Source organism: Myotis daubentonii, chromosome 3, assembly GCF_963259705.1.
Source record: "Myotis daubentonii chromosome 3, mMyoDau2.1, whole genome shotgun sequence".
In the NCBI taxonomy this organism is placed as follows: domain Eukaryota; kingdom Metazoa; phylum Chordata; class Mammalia; order Chiroptera; family Vespertilionidae; genus Myotis; species Myotis daubentonii.
In genome coordinates, this window is record NC_081842.1 from 71,313,510 (window position 1) to 71,330,380 (window position 16,871).

The following is a 16,871-nucleotide window of genomic DNA, read 5'->3' on the forward strand; positions in this document are numbered from 1 at the left end:
ATCACTTTGTAAATTTCAGTCCATTCTTTTCTTGCCTGATGTGTTTCTGTTGAGAAGTCATTTGACAATCTAATGGGAGATCCCTTGTATGTAACTTTCCGTCTCTCTCTTGCAGCCTGTAAGATTCTCTCTTTGTCCTGAACATTTGCCATGGTGATTATGATGTGTCTTCGTGTGGGTCTTTTCGGGTTCACCTTGTTTGGGACTCTCTGGGCTTGTGTGACTTTTTTCTTCCCCACCTCAGGAAAGTTTTCTGATATTATTTCTTCGAGTAGGTTTTCTAATCCTTGTTCATCCTTCTGTTGTTCTGGTACTCCTATTATTCGTATGTTGTTTCGTTTCATGTTGTCCCAAAGCTCCCTTAGGCTCTCCTCCTGTCTTTTAATTTTTTTCTCCAATTGCAGTACATTTTGGGTGTGTTTTGCTTCCTTGTCTTCTAATTCACTTATTCGGTCCTCCGCTTCTCCTAGTCTACTGTTGATACTTTCAATGGAGTTTTTCATTGCAGCTATATCACTCTTCATTTCCTCTTGGGTCTTACTTAGGTTGTTGATTTTTTCATCTGTTTCTTCTAGCTTCTTCCATATGTTATCGATTTTTTCATCTGTTTCTTCTAGCTTCTTCCATATGTTATCGATTTTTTCATCTGTTTCTTCCTGCTTCTTGAAGAGGTTGTCGATTTTTTCCTCCATCCGGTTTATGCACTCTAGGATCCTTATTCTGAATTCTTTATCTGTCATGTTGCATGCCTCTGTATTACTTAGCTGCTTTTCTGGAGAGTCCTCCTTCTCTTTCCTTTGGGGGTTTCTTTGTCTACCCATGTTTGATCTCACTGACATATCTAGACGTTGAGTTGTTCAGTGGTTGCTCCCTTGGTGGCAGTGACTCCTTGGTCTGTGGTTGCTCTTCGGGCGGTTGCGGTAGCAGCTGCTCTTCAGTTGTCAGCAGCTCCTCTGGTGGGTGCTGTTCACAGCTGTGGTGGCTCTTCTGGCTGGTGGGGCGAGGTTTCACGTACAGCTGCTGTTCCTCAGCAGAGGATGTGGTGCTCAGGAGGTTGCTGTTGCTTGGATCTGCTGCGTTGATTTAAAGGCACAAAATACAACACAACAAGGCACCACGTACCAGGCACTATACACAAATATATTCACGATATTAATAACCCCAATTAAAGGTGACCACCTGAATTAAGAGAATTAGGGGATAAGGAAGAAGGAAGAGAAAAAGATAAAAGAGAGAAAGGAAAAGAAAAGTAGGGACCAAAAAAAGGGAGTGCAAAAATGAAATTGGGAAAAAGGAAGGGGGAAAATAAAAGCGAGAAAAGAAAAGAAAAAAAAAAAAGAGCGAAAAGAGAGAATGAAGTGGAAGAGGGGAAGAGACTTTTTATTTGAGGAGAATACTCCTATAGTACAGCCATTAATCCCAACAAATTCCAGCAACAGCTCCCTGGATATGAATGCAAACTAGAAACAACCAATAATATAACGATGAAAATAGAATGGTGAACACTAATCCCAAAATAAAATAAAGAAAAAATAAAATGGCACTTTAAAAAATGGTAAAATGGTAGCAGTAATAATACTGGTTAAAAATAAGAAGGTAGTAATTAAAAGGGTAAAATCAGGTGATGGGAAAAGAAGAAAAAAAAAAAGAACAGAAAAAAAAAATTTAAAAATTGGTTTCTTAGTTAAAAAGTGAAAAAAGAAAAAAAAAATTGCAGTAGTGAATGTCCTTCGTTTCTTCTATTCTTCAGTGTGGCTCGCCTTAGACCTTCTAGGTATTCAGGAGAGTGTTGAGATTCCCTGCGATATACTGTTCCTCTGTGTTGTAAACCACAGTCCTTATTTTAAAGCATGCCGCATTTATTTCCCAGACTGCCTTATTTTGTGTTTAGCAAAGAGTCAGTTTGTGGGTCAGCCTCTGGGTGGCAGTGTTCTGGGGTTGGCCTCTGAGGCTATAGGGCCTCTCTTTCCAGTGGAAGTTCACTGCCCAGAGCTGACTGTGTAATAGTTAGTTACCAGCGCTATGTTGTTGCTGGGATTGAAAATCCCCCTATAGGCCAGACCCTGTTAACTCCCAGGGACTGATCAGGTTATCTTAATCCTTGATCTCGTTCAGGGTGGAATCTGGGTGTGGCTGTGCTCCTTGCCTGGGGGCTGGGGGGAGGAGACTCACTCTCAGGAGCGGGTGGCTGCCCCAGTCCTGGCCTCAGGGGTGTCTCAGCACTCAATTCACTACCACCTCTCCCGGCTCCCCCTCTTTCCCCAGTCTCTCCCCAGATTCCACTCCTCAGCACACTCTCCCTCTCTTCAGCACAGGTGAGTGTCTGTATCCGAAATGTCCCATGAACAGGATTCAGTGAAAACAAACAAACAAATGCCGGCCGCGGAAACGGGGAAGGCTTGGTTTCTGTAAGCTTCTTCTCTTACCGGGACTGCATGGTCAGGTCAGCTCTTCAGGCTGCCCCCTTTAGGCTCAGTCCTCCGTGATCACAGAACCCAGCTCTCAATTTCCCTGGCGGCGCCAGGAATCCCGCGGTTCTCCTTTCCCCCGTCAGGGGCTGTGCCTGTCCCAAGGGACGCGGCTGTCTGCCACGCGGTCTCCCTCCGACTCTCTGGGCTCAGAGTTCAGGCAAACTTTCCTGCCCAAATCCCTGGTTTTTTTTTACCTTTCCAGGGGAGTTCTGCTCTTCCGGGCTGCAAACCCTCTCACCAGCTGAGCAATTTCGCCAATTCGGTGTGAGTGTTACTAGCTTCAGCTTCCATTTGCTCCGGGACATGACCTGGGACACGTCTGCCTATATCGCCGCCATCTTGGTTCTCCTCGCTTCCTCGCATTTCAAATCATTGACTTGATTCTTGCGCTCCTCTGGTCTGCTGTCGGGCGTCTGTATAATATTCGTTATTTCAGTCCGTGTGTGCTTAATTTCTAGTTGGTTCCCCAATATAAGATCGAGGGTCTTATTAGTTTTCGTGTAGATCTCATTAAGTTTATCGGCAGCTTCTAAACAGTTCTTGAGAGACCTTAAAAGTGTGGTTCTGAACTCTATATCTTCCATTGACAATTTTGTCCTGTTTCTTTGTCTCCGCATTTTGTTATGCTTCCTTGGTGCACCCCCTAGTGGTCTTTGTTCGCAGTCTTATAGTTAAATCTTGATTGTTGTAGCTAATTCCAGGGAGGGTTTGACCTCCAGGCCAAGTGGCTATGAGAATCAGCTGTGTCAGCAGTGAGAGAACTTCTGTCCTCTAGGGAGGTGCTAATCTAGCCTTTGCCTGAGGCTATCCGGCAAATGCCTCTGTGCAGGGCTTGGGCGGGGCGGGTCGCACAGGATCAACAGGGTGGGCCGGAGAGAGCAGTTATGGCGGCTCTCAGTCCTGTCCTCAGGGGCTCTGCCTCTCTGAGTCCCAGCACCCGCTGCAAAGCTTGGAGAGAAAGCTGCACTCGCTCTGACCGAAGCCAGACAGTCCCGCTTCTCCTGTTTGAGTCTGGGTCCCTAAAGACTCGCCCGTATCTGGAGGTCAGAGTCTGCAACTCCCTCCCAATTGAAAACTCCAACCGCACCGCCTGCTCCGCGCACTCCAAACCTCAGAATTTGACTTCAGCACTGCGCCTCCTCTGAGTGTCCGTATGCGTTTCTCTTTCCTCCTAGTTGTAGGACTTCCACTCAGCCAGCGTTCCTGTGGTTCTGGGTGATGTCCCTTCCGTTTTTTGGTTTCACTTTTGAAGTAGTTGTTCAAAGCAGCAAACTCCGGCATTAACCTATGCCGCCATCTTGGTTCTCAAATTTTGTTTTGTTTTGTTTTTTTAACAATGCTTACAGCCATCTTCTGAGAAACTATCATAACAACATGCAAATCTATCAAGACTAGGAGGTGAATGGTATTCCCTGAAGTTATGCAAAGCACAACTATAAGCAAAGGCATTGCCTCATCCCTTTAGTAAGAAATAGAGTACATTTGAATAATCTGGTTTTATACAAGAAATGGAATTGTGAAGTAAGTTCCCAAAGACATATAACTAGGCAACCTTGAAATGAAAATTAGAACCTAAACCAGATTTCTTTTTAGAAAGGCTGTATTTGAATTTTAGGGTGTGCCTAAATTTCACATCCTGGTTGATATATTTGCCTTTGATGTTTCTGATTGAGTGTCTACTGGACTGTGATAGGCGCAAATGAAGGTGTGTTGTAGGTCTTAGTTTCTCATCATCGGTCAACTGAAAATTAGTTTATTTTCTAAGTAATGTCTTGTTGAAAAAGCAGTAATTGAACATTTTCTGCTTGAAGACTTAATTATCAACATTTCCAAACTAGAATAGGGTAAAAGATTGTTTTCTTTTAATATATTTTACCCTGTGTTAACACTATATTATTATCATTAGTGAATATAAAACTGTGATTGATCAAGAGCTACTAGAGCCAGATACTGAACCTAGCCTTTTACTAGTACATACATTATTACTTCATCTAACTCTCACAACAACTTTGGGAGGTGGGTGCCACTATCTCCATGTTAAGTGGAGAGTCAGAAAGATAAAATTCCAATGTCACAATGCAAGTAGCAGATTTAGGGCTGGAACCCACATTTGCCCCACTTCAAACCTCTCTTTACTATAATGCTTTCTCCCATCTCATTCTTATCCAGATGGTAGTACTTCAGCCTTGTGATAGAGTTTGCAGTATTACTAACAATAGACATACTACATCTTCTCAGCCTGCTGGTATATAAAAAAAAAACACGTTTACTTACTAGACTCCTTGACATCACATGATGAGATGTATACGGGGGAGATGACAGTGAAGTGTTGGAGGCGGAGTGTATGTGCATGTGTAGGCAGATTTAGTGTTCCATCAAGAAATGTCCCAATGAAAGTCTGTGGCAGCCACTTGAAGAAAGCCCAGTAAGTCTCCTGGATCTTCCCACAGATCTTCATCTGCTGGTTAGGAAACTCTTATTTAAATAGTTACACTGTAAAATTTAGAAATTTGCTAAGAATTAGATTGTCATACATCTCAGGTTATCCAAGCTTATATATGGCATTCATGTCTATTTTTAAATAAATTTTTAGTAATGGATCCAAGTGGTTGGATCTTGGAGATCAGACTGAGTAAGAGAAGTGGTTATTCAAGGTGAACTGTACTAGCAGAGGTGATGAATAGAATCCCCTTAAGGTTCAGGGCAGGTGGAATTCGAACACCCAAAGCAAAATAAGTAGTCAGGAGACCATGCGTTCCCGTTGAAACGGAGATGTTTCAAGCAAAACAGAGAACAGTTAGAATCCCGATTTCCCCAATGTGACTGCTTGGTCCTAAGGACTTTGTTACTGATTGTTAGCTTTAGGTGGTAGTTATAAAAATCTGCTGCATTTATTTCTTGAAGTCCATGTAGAAGACAAATCCAAGTTGCCTTAAGGTGTGTACTTTTAATGAAGAGAGCCACATCCAACCCCAGGAGGACCCTTGGTCACTCACAGACTTCTTTGGTCGCCTCGCCCTGACATCAGTGGTCTTCATAACTACTGTGGGAGCAGTCAGTGAGCCATGACAGCATTGGCGGTCCTCCCCAGCCTGAGCTGAACTGTCACAGAGAGCCCAGGGATCCCAAAATGATGTTATCGGACAGCCTCCTGAGTCGGAGGGAGGGGCTGTCCCCACCTTGGATTCTTGTCAGTTTCGAAAGAATGAGTGACCCTGATTGCATTGTGATAAAGCCAATTTATTAAAGCAAGCAAAGTCATTAAAGAAGCAAAGGCAAGCAAGTCTCCTTCATCTGGCTCAGATCATGGATGGGCATCACTCAGCTAATCTGAGGAGCCAGTTGGGTGGGGGTTTGAGGCATTAAATAACCTCCTGTCTATAGGTTTCAAACTTCCTCTGTTGAATATCTTGTTACAGGTTCATTTTCAAGGTCCCTCTTTATTTTGCTGTGGCCTTCTCAGAATTCATGAGAAGCACTTGGCAGTTATATCTTGCCAAGCCTTGAGACTGCTGGCTCCTCTACTTGGGGAGTTAAAAATCAAAACAAAAACGAAAACTGTCCTTTCTTTCCTTTCCCCTTCCTCCAAAGGGCTGACTTCTTTGTTTGGTGGTTGAGAATGATTCCTCCCTTCTCTCCGCTTTTCTTCATTCTTTAGTTAGGTGATCATATAAGCATTTGCTCTGAAGCCTCCTTGGCTCTGGGAAGATACGGGCCTGTTATTTACAAGCTGGCTGCAAATTGCCACACTACTTGGTCTTGTTTTAACTTCATCTCAGTTTCCCTATTCCTCGAGCCCTGAAATTTTCCTAGCTTCTCACTGCCCTGTAACAGAGCCACCATCCTTTATTTTTTCCTCTCACAAGCCATCTGGTCCATCCAGATTGAAATTGCTCCAACCTACTAGAGTAGGCTGCCTCTGAGCCTCTCCCTATGCGGTACCCCAGAATACTCTTAAGTACTCTGCCAGTCCACAGTTAGCCTCTTGAAATCCTGCCCACCCCATGTAGGACCTGGTCAGTGTTGCCTTCTACATTAAGCCTTGCTCAGTCTCTCCAAGGGAAATTAATCTTGACTTTCTGTGCTCTGAGAGGGAGCCTTAAACTTAGATTTCAGCATTAAATTTTCTGCCTTATATTGTAGTAGTTTCTGGCATTTTATTTTTTTCACGAACTAGATTATAGAATATTTAAAATTAGCAATCCTCTCTCACCAAATCCTGTCTACTGATGGCATTCAATCAGTAACTTTGAATGCATCTGGGTCTTACTATTTGTGCATTGAATCTAAGTTTATTGCTTCTACTATAGAGCCTGCCTACATAAACACTCACATGCATATCCCTGTAAGGTACAAAATCTATAGATCTTATAGGCCTGTCTTACTTTATGCAAACGCATTAGGTTTCTAGAACTTCAGAGCTCTGACTTTTTAAATTTGAGTCAGAAAATTAAAATCTCAGTTAAATATCCTTTCTTTCAAATCCTAATTCTGTTCTGAATTAATGTAGTTTGGGAAGCATTCCAGTTTTGATCTGCCACAGTTCCTCTGCAAGAGGAAGTTCATCCAGCAGAACTAAGCCTCTCATCTTGTTACAATTCTCTACTCGCCTTAAAATATTAATACAACTGGAATTCCTGTTATGTGAAACTATAAAAGTTGTCAAAATTGCTACCTTTTATGGAAACTTCCTGGAAATGTTAGCCTAAGAAAGGCAGGAGAATTAATCAGGAAACAACAGGCTGGTGGTATTTGAAGGAGACATAGTTTGCTGGTTATAAGACAGTGGACTTTGAGAGATTACATATGACTTTGAATGTAAACATTCTTAATGTCATACCATATTAACAATGTTGTCTTTTGAACTTTTTATTTAAGTAATTACAGATACACAGAAATTTACAAAATAGTAGAGGTCCCATGTACCCTTCACCCAGTGCTTACGTCCTCCTACATAAATATATAATTATATTACAATGTCAAAACCAGGACAATGAAATTGGTAAAATATGTGTCTCATTTTATCATATATGCAGATTTGTGTAACCACTAAAACCAGTATACAGAACTCCCATTGCCACAAAGATCTCCTTTATAATCCTGCCTCCCATGCACAAATATGCCTAACTCCTGGCAACCACCAATCTGTTCTCCATCTCCAAAACAGGATTTACCATGCATTTTATAGAAATAGAATCATACAGTATATGTTACATTATGATTGGCTTTAATCACTCAGCATAATGCCCTTTAGGTCCATTTAAGTGTATCAATAGTGTGTTCCTTTTTGTTGCTGCTGTTTTTCTAAATAATATTGTTTTGAATATTTTATCTATTTTTTTCAATTTTATTTGTTTTAATTTGTTTTGTTGTTATTGCTTATATAAAAGAGTGTTTTGTGGCTATTGTTCAGCCTGGCACAAGTTGTAAGATTCAGGAGTTCTGAAAACTAAGAAGCATAAATGGCTGGTGACATCTGACCTATCAGACCTTGTCCCTATTCCAGCTGAATTGAATTATTTACCTTACTGCACCTTCAAACCCTGGGAATGTCACTCCCTGGTTTGACTGAAGCCTCCGTAGGAAGCATCTGTGAAACTTCGGGAGGAGGTGTTGTTGCCTTAGTTGTAAGTCATCAACTTCGTGTAGGTTGAGTTGAGGATGTTCGAAAGTAGATTCCCCTCCACGATCTCAGAATGTGGCCTGGATTCCAAAGGAAGATTGGCTCACGTGTCTGAAATCCCCTTATTGTGAAGACTACATATCTGCTCTCCTTACGCCCCAGTATTTAGGCCTCACTGAGTGGCAGGCATTGGAAATGCAGAGATGAACAAAACCCTTTTTTTTTTTTTTTTTACATTGAGGTAACATTCTAGAGAATGGGATAAACACATAAATAAAACATAGTGCAGGGTCACATAATGATAAATACTAAACACATAAATAAATAAACATATAATGGGTATGCCATAAAATAACTGTGCAGGGCCTGGGATAGACAGTGATGGTGTGTGTTGGGAAAGGGAAGTTGTTCCCAGTGAGCACAGAATACCTGAGCCGCGTTTCAATACAGACCCAAGGCAAAGAGGCAGCCTTGTCTAAATCTGGGGTCAAACTTTCAAACAGGGAAAAATAGCAGAGGTGAAGGGTCTGAGGCAAGAATGATCTTGGTGTATTCCTGGAACAATGCCTAGGACTCAGGAAATAAGTTAAAAATAGGCAGAATTAGGTCAAGGCTTTCAGAGTCTAATTCCTGGTGCCTCACACAGGTTTCCAGGAAGTTTCAGACTAAAAATCTAGAATTTATTAGTATGCCAATCTACAAACCTCACAAGCAAGTCTCACTTCAACACCTACTGTGCGTGTGCGTGTGCATGCGTGTGTGTGTGTGTGTGTGTGTGTGTGTGTATAGGGCCAATGTTTGCCACTATGGAGTGGTATTTGGGGTCTTGCTCCCAAATACTCTTCTCAGTTAATAGCACAAATAATTGGGGGGATTAGTTACCAACATAAATTTAAGGCAAGTATTTTAAGTAAGGATTTTATTGGAGAATCTACACCCTTTTCTCATCTCTAATATCTGTGCCTTACGTGGGGGCACAATTGCACTTTCTCCCATAAGATTTAATATTTGCATTACTCACCCTGTGGACTAGAAGCTGCTTGAGGGCAAAGACTGAACCTTATGTGTCTTTGTGTTACCTATAATTAAATTCTATGCCTCAAATTTAGGAACTGGTTGGTGAGTGTCTATTTAACGGAACTTAATACACTTAGGAGTTTTTGTTTGCTTGTTTAAAGGATTTTTTAGAAAGAGAAGAAATTCATGATGAGGTCAATGAGTGCAAAGGAGACCATGTGGACAATGTTTGGGAAGGGTCTGCACATATTACTGAGTGTAGTGGAGAAGGGGTGAAAGGGAAAGGGGAGACCCAGAAGACAGATAAAGCTACCTTGCGGCAACCCAGTCATGTTAGCGCACAGAAATCTCATTAGAAAAACTTTCAAATGATGATCAAAACAGGATTTGCCTTGTGATGCTCTCTTTTCTCAGAATATCCCCTGGCCCTCTCGAAATGTTGACACAGAAATTAATGTCATTTTGAAATGGGAAGCATTTGGACTCTGCATTACCTATCTCTACTCTGAGTGCCTCAAGCTCTTAGAAAACAACCAAGACACTTGAATGAGCAAGGATCGTATATGTTAGTGTATGTACTCTTTACATCAGGGAAAGGGACCCAGAGAAAGGGACAGAACAGGAATTCTCTTACTGTAGCTGCTGTGCTTTTTAGATGCTACAGACTTGAGTTATAAATAACACATTATCTGCCATGAAAGCCCTGAGTGTCGGGCCCTTCTGTCACTGTCTATGAGATATTGGATCAGTGGAGAGAGTTACAGGGACCTGTCCCCCTTGGTACCTTGAACAAATTCAACCAGTACTGGGTTCCTTCTTCATTACAAAGCATTATAGTTCCTGGGCTATATTATAGTTACTGGACTATTATATATCTTCCTTCCTTTTTTATTTATTTTTTTTATCAGATTGTACATTCCTTAAGTTTATGGAGTTGACATTTAGTATCTACGGAGTTTTAATTGAAATAGTATATATGCATGTAATTAAACAGAAAATTGTTTTCTGATATTAGGGGGGAAAGTAAAATTTAAAAATATACTAAAACTTAAAAACAAACATTCCCAGATCCAGGATGTGTACATGGCCCAATATGCAAAAAAACTGAAGAGAACAACGCAGTCTATTATCTATGATGCTAACAGAAGAGGAGTGATGAATGAAATATCTCTGGTGCAATGTGAACAAAAAAGAAAAGTTACTGAAGATAGACTGAACAATCTTCGTGTAAAACTGGCAGCATTGCTGCAGAAACTTCAGCTGGTGAGTGATGGGACTTTGAATAGTGGGAATATCCTTTGTGGAAAGAGCACTCAGCTAGATTCCTCTCCTAACAGCGTCTTCTATTTATTGACCTTGGACAACTCACTAACCTCACCCTTACTCTACCTATAAGGATAGTGAAACAACAGATAAGTGAACTTTGAAAGTACATACTAGAGCATTTTTGAAGGTCTATTATCTCTCTCTCAACAAAATCAGAATCTTGCTTGTGCTGTTGGTACAGTTTGATTGCCCTCAGGTCTCCTCAATAGTATGTTTCTAGTAGGAAATTTTTTCAGAAAGCAAACTGTGTTCATTTATTTTTATCCTGATTCATAAATAAAAGTAGATTCTTCTAATCTTAGAGGATAGATTGGAGAGGTCAGGAAACACCATGTATATATGGACTATTGTCTATCTTGTTTGTGTGTATATTTCAATGCATAAAGAAAGGTGCTCAGTGAAGCAGCTGGAAGCTAGACAAATGATTAGCATCCGCACAGGAAAAACTCTTTCAGTTACTAGAAAGGCTACAGCTTAGGACCCACCAGACTTAAATGCTTATTTTGTTACATACATAAAGTGTTCTGTAAACTATTTCACCTTGTCAGACTTCCATGTGAATTGTTAAAGTTGTAAATAAAAGAGTATAAGGTCTACATTTTTACATTCATGTTTATTTCCTGGTAATGGCAACAACTGAAATTCACCATGGGCCTTTGTTGCAAATGTAACTACGTGAAGATCATTGATTTTTGTAGAAAAATATTAAAACTATAAAAAACATTTTAAAAAAGAATTGGGCTCCTATGAGATTGAAAGTACATATTAGAATATTTTAAATGTTAGGTAACATTAAAAGTTTTACCTTCTCTATTACACAGAAATGTTAGGTAAAACATATCAAAAATGAAAATATATATAGCCAAGGTTGAAAAGTCTTTCTATAAATGCTAGAAATGAACTGAGAAATCAACAGTGAGCACATGGCATTTTCCTCAGAGAGATCCCTAACCTGGGACAGAGACAGGGCCTTCCTGGGCTGTGCAGGGTACAAGGGCAGGGGCTGAGTCTCCCCAGCGAGCCCTGACAGGGAGGCCTGAGGCTTGTCTTGCCAGGAAGAGGTTTGGGAAGGGACATGGACTTTGAAGGCAGACTGCCTGGGTTTCAGTCCTGGCTGTGAACATTTCAAGCGAATAGTCCATTTCTTCTTAAAAACAAACCAACAGATTTTGTTTTCTCTGGGATTTTTGTCTTTTATTGAATGCAAAATAAAATGCAGAAAATATTTTTGCTTAACTGAAGTATAGAGCCAAAAGAGAAGACTCCTCCCCCCCTTGTGTGGTCTAGGCAACAGTTAAAATGTTTCATTATTAAAATATAAAGGCCAATTAATGCTAACTGTTTTCACATAATGGTAATTACATTTGTGCTAAATGCGCCTATTACTGAAGTCAGTTTGTTTCTGTAAGAGTGGGATGTGAGTGGAGCTCCTTCTGGTTCTTGTGGCTGTAAAGGGTGGGAAATATGTTTATACAAAGCCTGGCATGTGGTAAAGTTTCAGTCATAATAATTGTTTAACTAAGAAGGAAAACGAGAGACCAAAGAAATTCTATATCGTAGAAACTGAATATCATTCTTTTTTTTTTTTTTATTGCTTAAAGTATTACAAAGGGTATTACATATGTATCCATTTTATCCCCCCGCCCTAGACAGTCCCCTAGCCTCCCCTATCACCCAGTGTCTTATGTCCATTGGTTATGCTTATATGCATGCATACAAGTCCTTTAGTTGATCTCTTACCCCCCTACCTCCTGCCCCCCAACCCTCCCCGGCCTTCCCGCTGCAGTTTGACAATCTGTTTGAGGCAGCTCTGCCTCTGTATCTATTATTGTTCAAAAGTTTAGAATGGTCTCTTTATCAGAAAAGTTCATAAAAATTGTTGCTTCTCAGAATAGCAAATATGTATTTGGCTAAGAAAAAAAAAAGAATAATTTCTCTCTCTCTCTCTCTCTCTCTCTCTCTCTCTCTCTCTTTGGTTATTCCTCATCCAAGGATATTTTCTCCATTGATTTTTAGAGAGAATGGAAGGGAAAGGGAGAAACAGAGAGAGAAACATTGATAGTAAAGAGACACATCGAGCCCTGACCGGTTTGGCTCAGTGAATGGAGCGTCGGCCTGCGGACTGAAGGGTCCCGGGTTCAATTCCGGCCAAGGGCATGTACCTTGGTTGCGGGCACATTCCCAGTAGGGAGTGTGCAGGAGGCAGCTGATCGATGTTTCTCTCTCATCGATGTTTCTAACTCTCTATCCCTATCCCTTCCTCTCTGTAAAATAATTAATACAATATATATATTTTTTTTTTAAAAAAAAGAGAGAGACACATCAATTGGTTGCTTCCTGCAAGTGCCCCAAATGGGGCCTGGATCTAGCCTGCAGCTCAGGTACATGCCCTTGACCAGAATCAAGCCCAGGACCCTTCAGTCTGCAGGACCATGCTCCAGTCACTGAGCCAAACCGGCTTGGGCTAATTTGCTCTTTATGCCAAATCCCTGGGCTCTCCCCAAAATAGGGTAATTATACTAATTTAATTTGCTTTCTTCTCAAAGTTTAATAAGGAGGCAAAATGCTTTAGCCCACAGAGTATGAAACTCTTTATCTACTATCACTGGAGAGGGACTCAAACGTTTTCTGCCCAAATATATTTACTCTCACCCCCCACTTGAAGTTTCCATTTTTACTGTCTCTGATTGCCAGAGCAATTGCAGTGGAATAGAGCAGGGACTCGAGGTGAGGTAGACCCACCAGCAGACACGGCAGGCACATGAAGAAGATGGGAAAGTCTAGTCCGCCAGGTAGAGAGCAGTATTCAGAGGATTAGACTAGACCAACTAGGCCGAGCGTGGTCAGTGTCAGAAAGGGTCACACAGGGTATTCCCCAGGGTCGGTGATAATATTGTGGACACCTGTCTTCAGGAACAGGGTTATGTCACAAAGCTGGGACTTAACACAATTTAGTCTTGTTAGAGGACTGAGCAGATCTAAGACAGAGGGAGCAGAGCATGGAATCAGATAAGGGATGGAGAAAGTAGGATGGTGGTGTTACACACTTGTTGGGAACAATAGTAAAAGTGGAATTGTTTCTGAAAGGTCCTTCCTAAAAATTCTCTTTTCCATCAGCTCAGTTGGAGAGCAGGTTGATGCCATGGTTGGGCCTGAAGGGCGTGAGATTTAGGTCAGTAAAGAAGGAGCATTTGTTCAGCTGTTCATGGATTAAGAAGCCCAGGGAAGGAGAGCATGAAATTAACTCAGAGATCTGGGGGGAAAGAGAGAAAAGGGAGCAGATGCGGGCAGCAAGCCAAGCGTTGCAGGGAAAGATGCTGCAGAGGAAAGAGGAGAAACAGAGAAGTCAAAATTTTCCTAGTCATCTGTTTTGCTTATAAGGCTAAAGATTCATGAATTTTTAAAATATATTTTATTGATTTTTTACAGAGAGGAAGGGAGAGAGATAGAGAGTTAGAAACATGGATGAGAGAGAAACATCGATCAGCTGCCTCCTGCACATCTCTGAGGATGTGCCTGTAACCCAGGTACATGCCCTTGACCGGAATCGAACCTAGGACCTTTCAGTCGTCAGGCCGATGCTCTATCCACTGAGCCAAACCGGTTTCGGCAAGATTCATGTATTTTTAAAATGGGAGGTAAAAGCCTATGATAGAGAGAGTTGAAATGGGGCTTTAGGAATAAAACAAGTAATTAAATAGAAGGAAAAAACAACAGTGAAATTAACCTCCGATAAAGAAGAAAAAATGATCAAACTTTCTAACTCCTTACAGGCATAAAATGGGGTTAAATGTGAAAACATTTTGAAAGGTTAAAAGCATTTTTCAGATGTAAGGTGGGTTGTGAAGAATCATAGAGAAGACTGTTCAGAGGCCACCCAGGTTATAGTTCTAGCTTGTTTCCCTGCTATGACTGTTGTTTTTCTTTTCCAGGGAGGTCCAGTAGGAGACATGGAGCAGATTGACAGTTATTTAGAAGCTTTGCTTAAAGAAGATCATCTTTTTGGGAACGCTTTCAATAAAGGAAGTACAGATGCAGGACATAGTCTCCCTTTAGAGAACAATGAAAGTACTTCTCAAAACTAAAAGTCAGAAAAGTCATTCCTTTCTTTAAAATGCTAATAAGAAAAAGGAAACTTATTTTCAAAAAAATATTTCCTCTTGTTATTGTGAAGTTTGTCCTTTTTGACACTGAAGAAATTGTACTAGTTATACTTTGGAAATGGAGGGTGATTAACACTTTACATACTTCCCCATCCTACTCCCTAACCCTTTCTGTTCTTTCAGGAACTATTTCTCTAGTTCTGTAATTCCCAGGTGAGCAACTAAGAAAGATGAAAATGCCACTTAGGCTTAAATTTTGATTTTACTTAAAAAACTGTAAAAACTGGAAAACAGTGGTTTTCAAAATCAATATACACAGAACTACAGAATCACCTCCTTCTGAAACTTGTGTTGAAAAAGACAGGGATTGTGTCCTTTCTCCACTACAGCCTATACTCAGTAGAAAATACAAATCTTCAAAAAACTTTGAGCTATAGTATAGATCATAATTTTCTTAGTGTTATTGTAAAAGAAACACTCTTCTAAGTATAACTTGAACACACGTTAAACATATATAAACATTGTGCTTTTACATTTTCTTTGATAACTGACTTTTTTATGTGTTTGTTTAGAAATGTCTGTTGTGTTGTACAAAAACAATAAATGTTTAATATTTATTTGTGGAGTTGTATATTTTAATTTTATGTACATGCACAAAGCATAAAATTCAGAACTTGTGAAGTAGGAATATGGTGCAAATTCTTCACCCCCTGTTTGTCTAATAGTTTTCTCAAGAGGCATGTTTTTGCCAGTTATTGTGAGTCCATTCAAGTAAAATCAGTGCATATGAAACAATACAAATCATTATCCTATCTAATAATACACAAACATGGTAATTAACCATACCTCCAACACGCTTCCCATTGGCTAATCAGGGCGATATGCAAATTAACTGCCAACCAAGATGGCAGCCGGCAGCCAGGCAGCTGAAGTGAACAGGAAGCTTGCTTACTCCAGTGATAGAGGAAGCCAAGGTTCCCCACCTGCCGCTGCCAGCCTCTGAGCTGCACTCTAAGCAACTATGTTGCAATTATAGAAGCTAAACAATCCCCAGAAACCTACTTTCAGCCAGCCGGGCCTCAGAGCTGGAGTTGCAACAGTGTTTCAATTATAGAAGCTAAATAAAGCCCAGATACCTGCTTTCAGCAGCTGAGGTCTCAGAGCTGGAGCCAAGCCTCAGAGCTAAAGCCGGCTTTCAGTTCCAGTGACAGCCATAGAAGGTAAATAAATCCCAGAATAAAAAAAAGAAAAGAAAAAAAGGAGAGGTTGGGAGCTTCAGCCACCCACCAGCCTGAAAACAGCCCTCAGCCCCTCACCCAGACTGTCCAGGCACCCCAGTGGGGACCCCCAACCTGAAGGGGGTGCGACCAGATGCAAACAGCCATCATCCCTTCATCCAGGCTGGCCAGGCACCCAAGTGGGACCCCCACCCTGATCCGGGACACCCATCAGGGCAAACCAGCCGGCCCCACCCATGCACCAGGCCTCTATCCTATACAGTAAAAGGGTAATATGCAAACTGACCCTAACAGCAGAAGGACTGGGAATGACTGGTCACTATGACACACACTGACCACCAGGGGGCAGACACTCAATGCAGGAGCTGCCATCTGGTGGTCAGGGCGCTCTCACATGGGAGGAGCTCTGCTCAGCCACAAGCCAGGCTGACGACTGCCAGTACAGCGGTGGTGGTGGGAGCCTCTCCTGCCTCCTCAGCAGCGCTAAGGATGTCCGACTGCAGTTTAAGCCTGCTCCCCGCTGGCAAGTGGACACCCCCCAAGGGCTGCCGGGCTGCCAGAGGGATGTCTGATTGCCATCTTAGGCCCAATCCCCCGGGGAGCGGGCCTAAGCCAGCAGGTGGTCATCCCCTGAGGGGTCCCAGACTGCGAGAGGGCACAGGCTGGGCTGAGGGGTCCCCCCTCCCCCCTGAGTGCACAAATTTTTGTGCACCGGGCCTCTAGTATAGATATAAATGTGGAGTAGCAGCCAAAAGATGCTGATCCTTTTCTACTTTATATACCTTCAAGATCATTCTATATCAGGATCCATACATGTAGAGCTCTCTCATCTTTAACTGCTCCTTGTTACTCCATTCATGGACATACCAAAATGTACTTAATTATTCTCTTATTCAATGGATAGTTACATTTTATCTATTATTTTGGATTTACATGCACACAACAGTGATTATTCTTTTTAATATATATATATATATATATATATATATATATATATATATATATATATATTTTTTTTTTTACTGGTTTCAGAGAGGAAGGGAGAGGGAGAGAGAGAGAGAGAAAAACACCAATGAAGAGAGAGAATGCATGG

At 41.4% G+C, this 16,871-nt stretch overlaps 1 protein-coding gene across 1 annotated transcript in view; it reads left to right on the top strand.

Annotated features, from left to right (window-relative positions):
• The window catches only part of MORC1 (MORC family CW-type zinc finger 1), a 145,704-nt gene extending 130,655 nt beyond the window's left edge, over positions 1 to 15,049 (top strand). The window contains exons 28-29 of the mRNA XM_059686177.1: positions 10,180 to 10,374; positions 14,370 to 15,049. Of these exons, the coding sequence (XP_059542160.1) occupies positions 10,180 to 10,374; positions 14,370 to 14,522 (348 nt within the window). The 3' untranslated portion in view covers positions 14,523 to 15,049. The remainder of the gene's footprint in view (positions 1 to 10,179; positions 10,375 to 14,369) is intronic.
• The last annotated feature ends 1,822 nt before the right edge of the window (positions 15,050 to 16,871 follow it).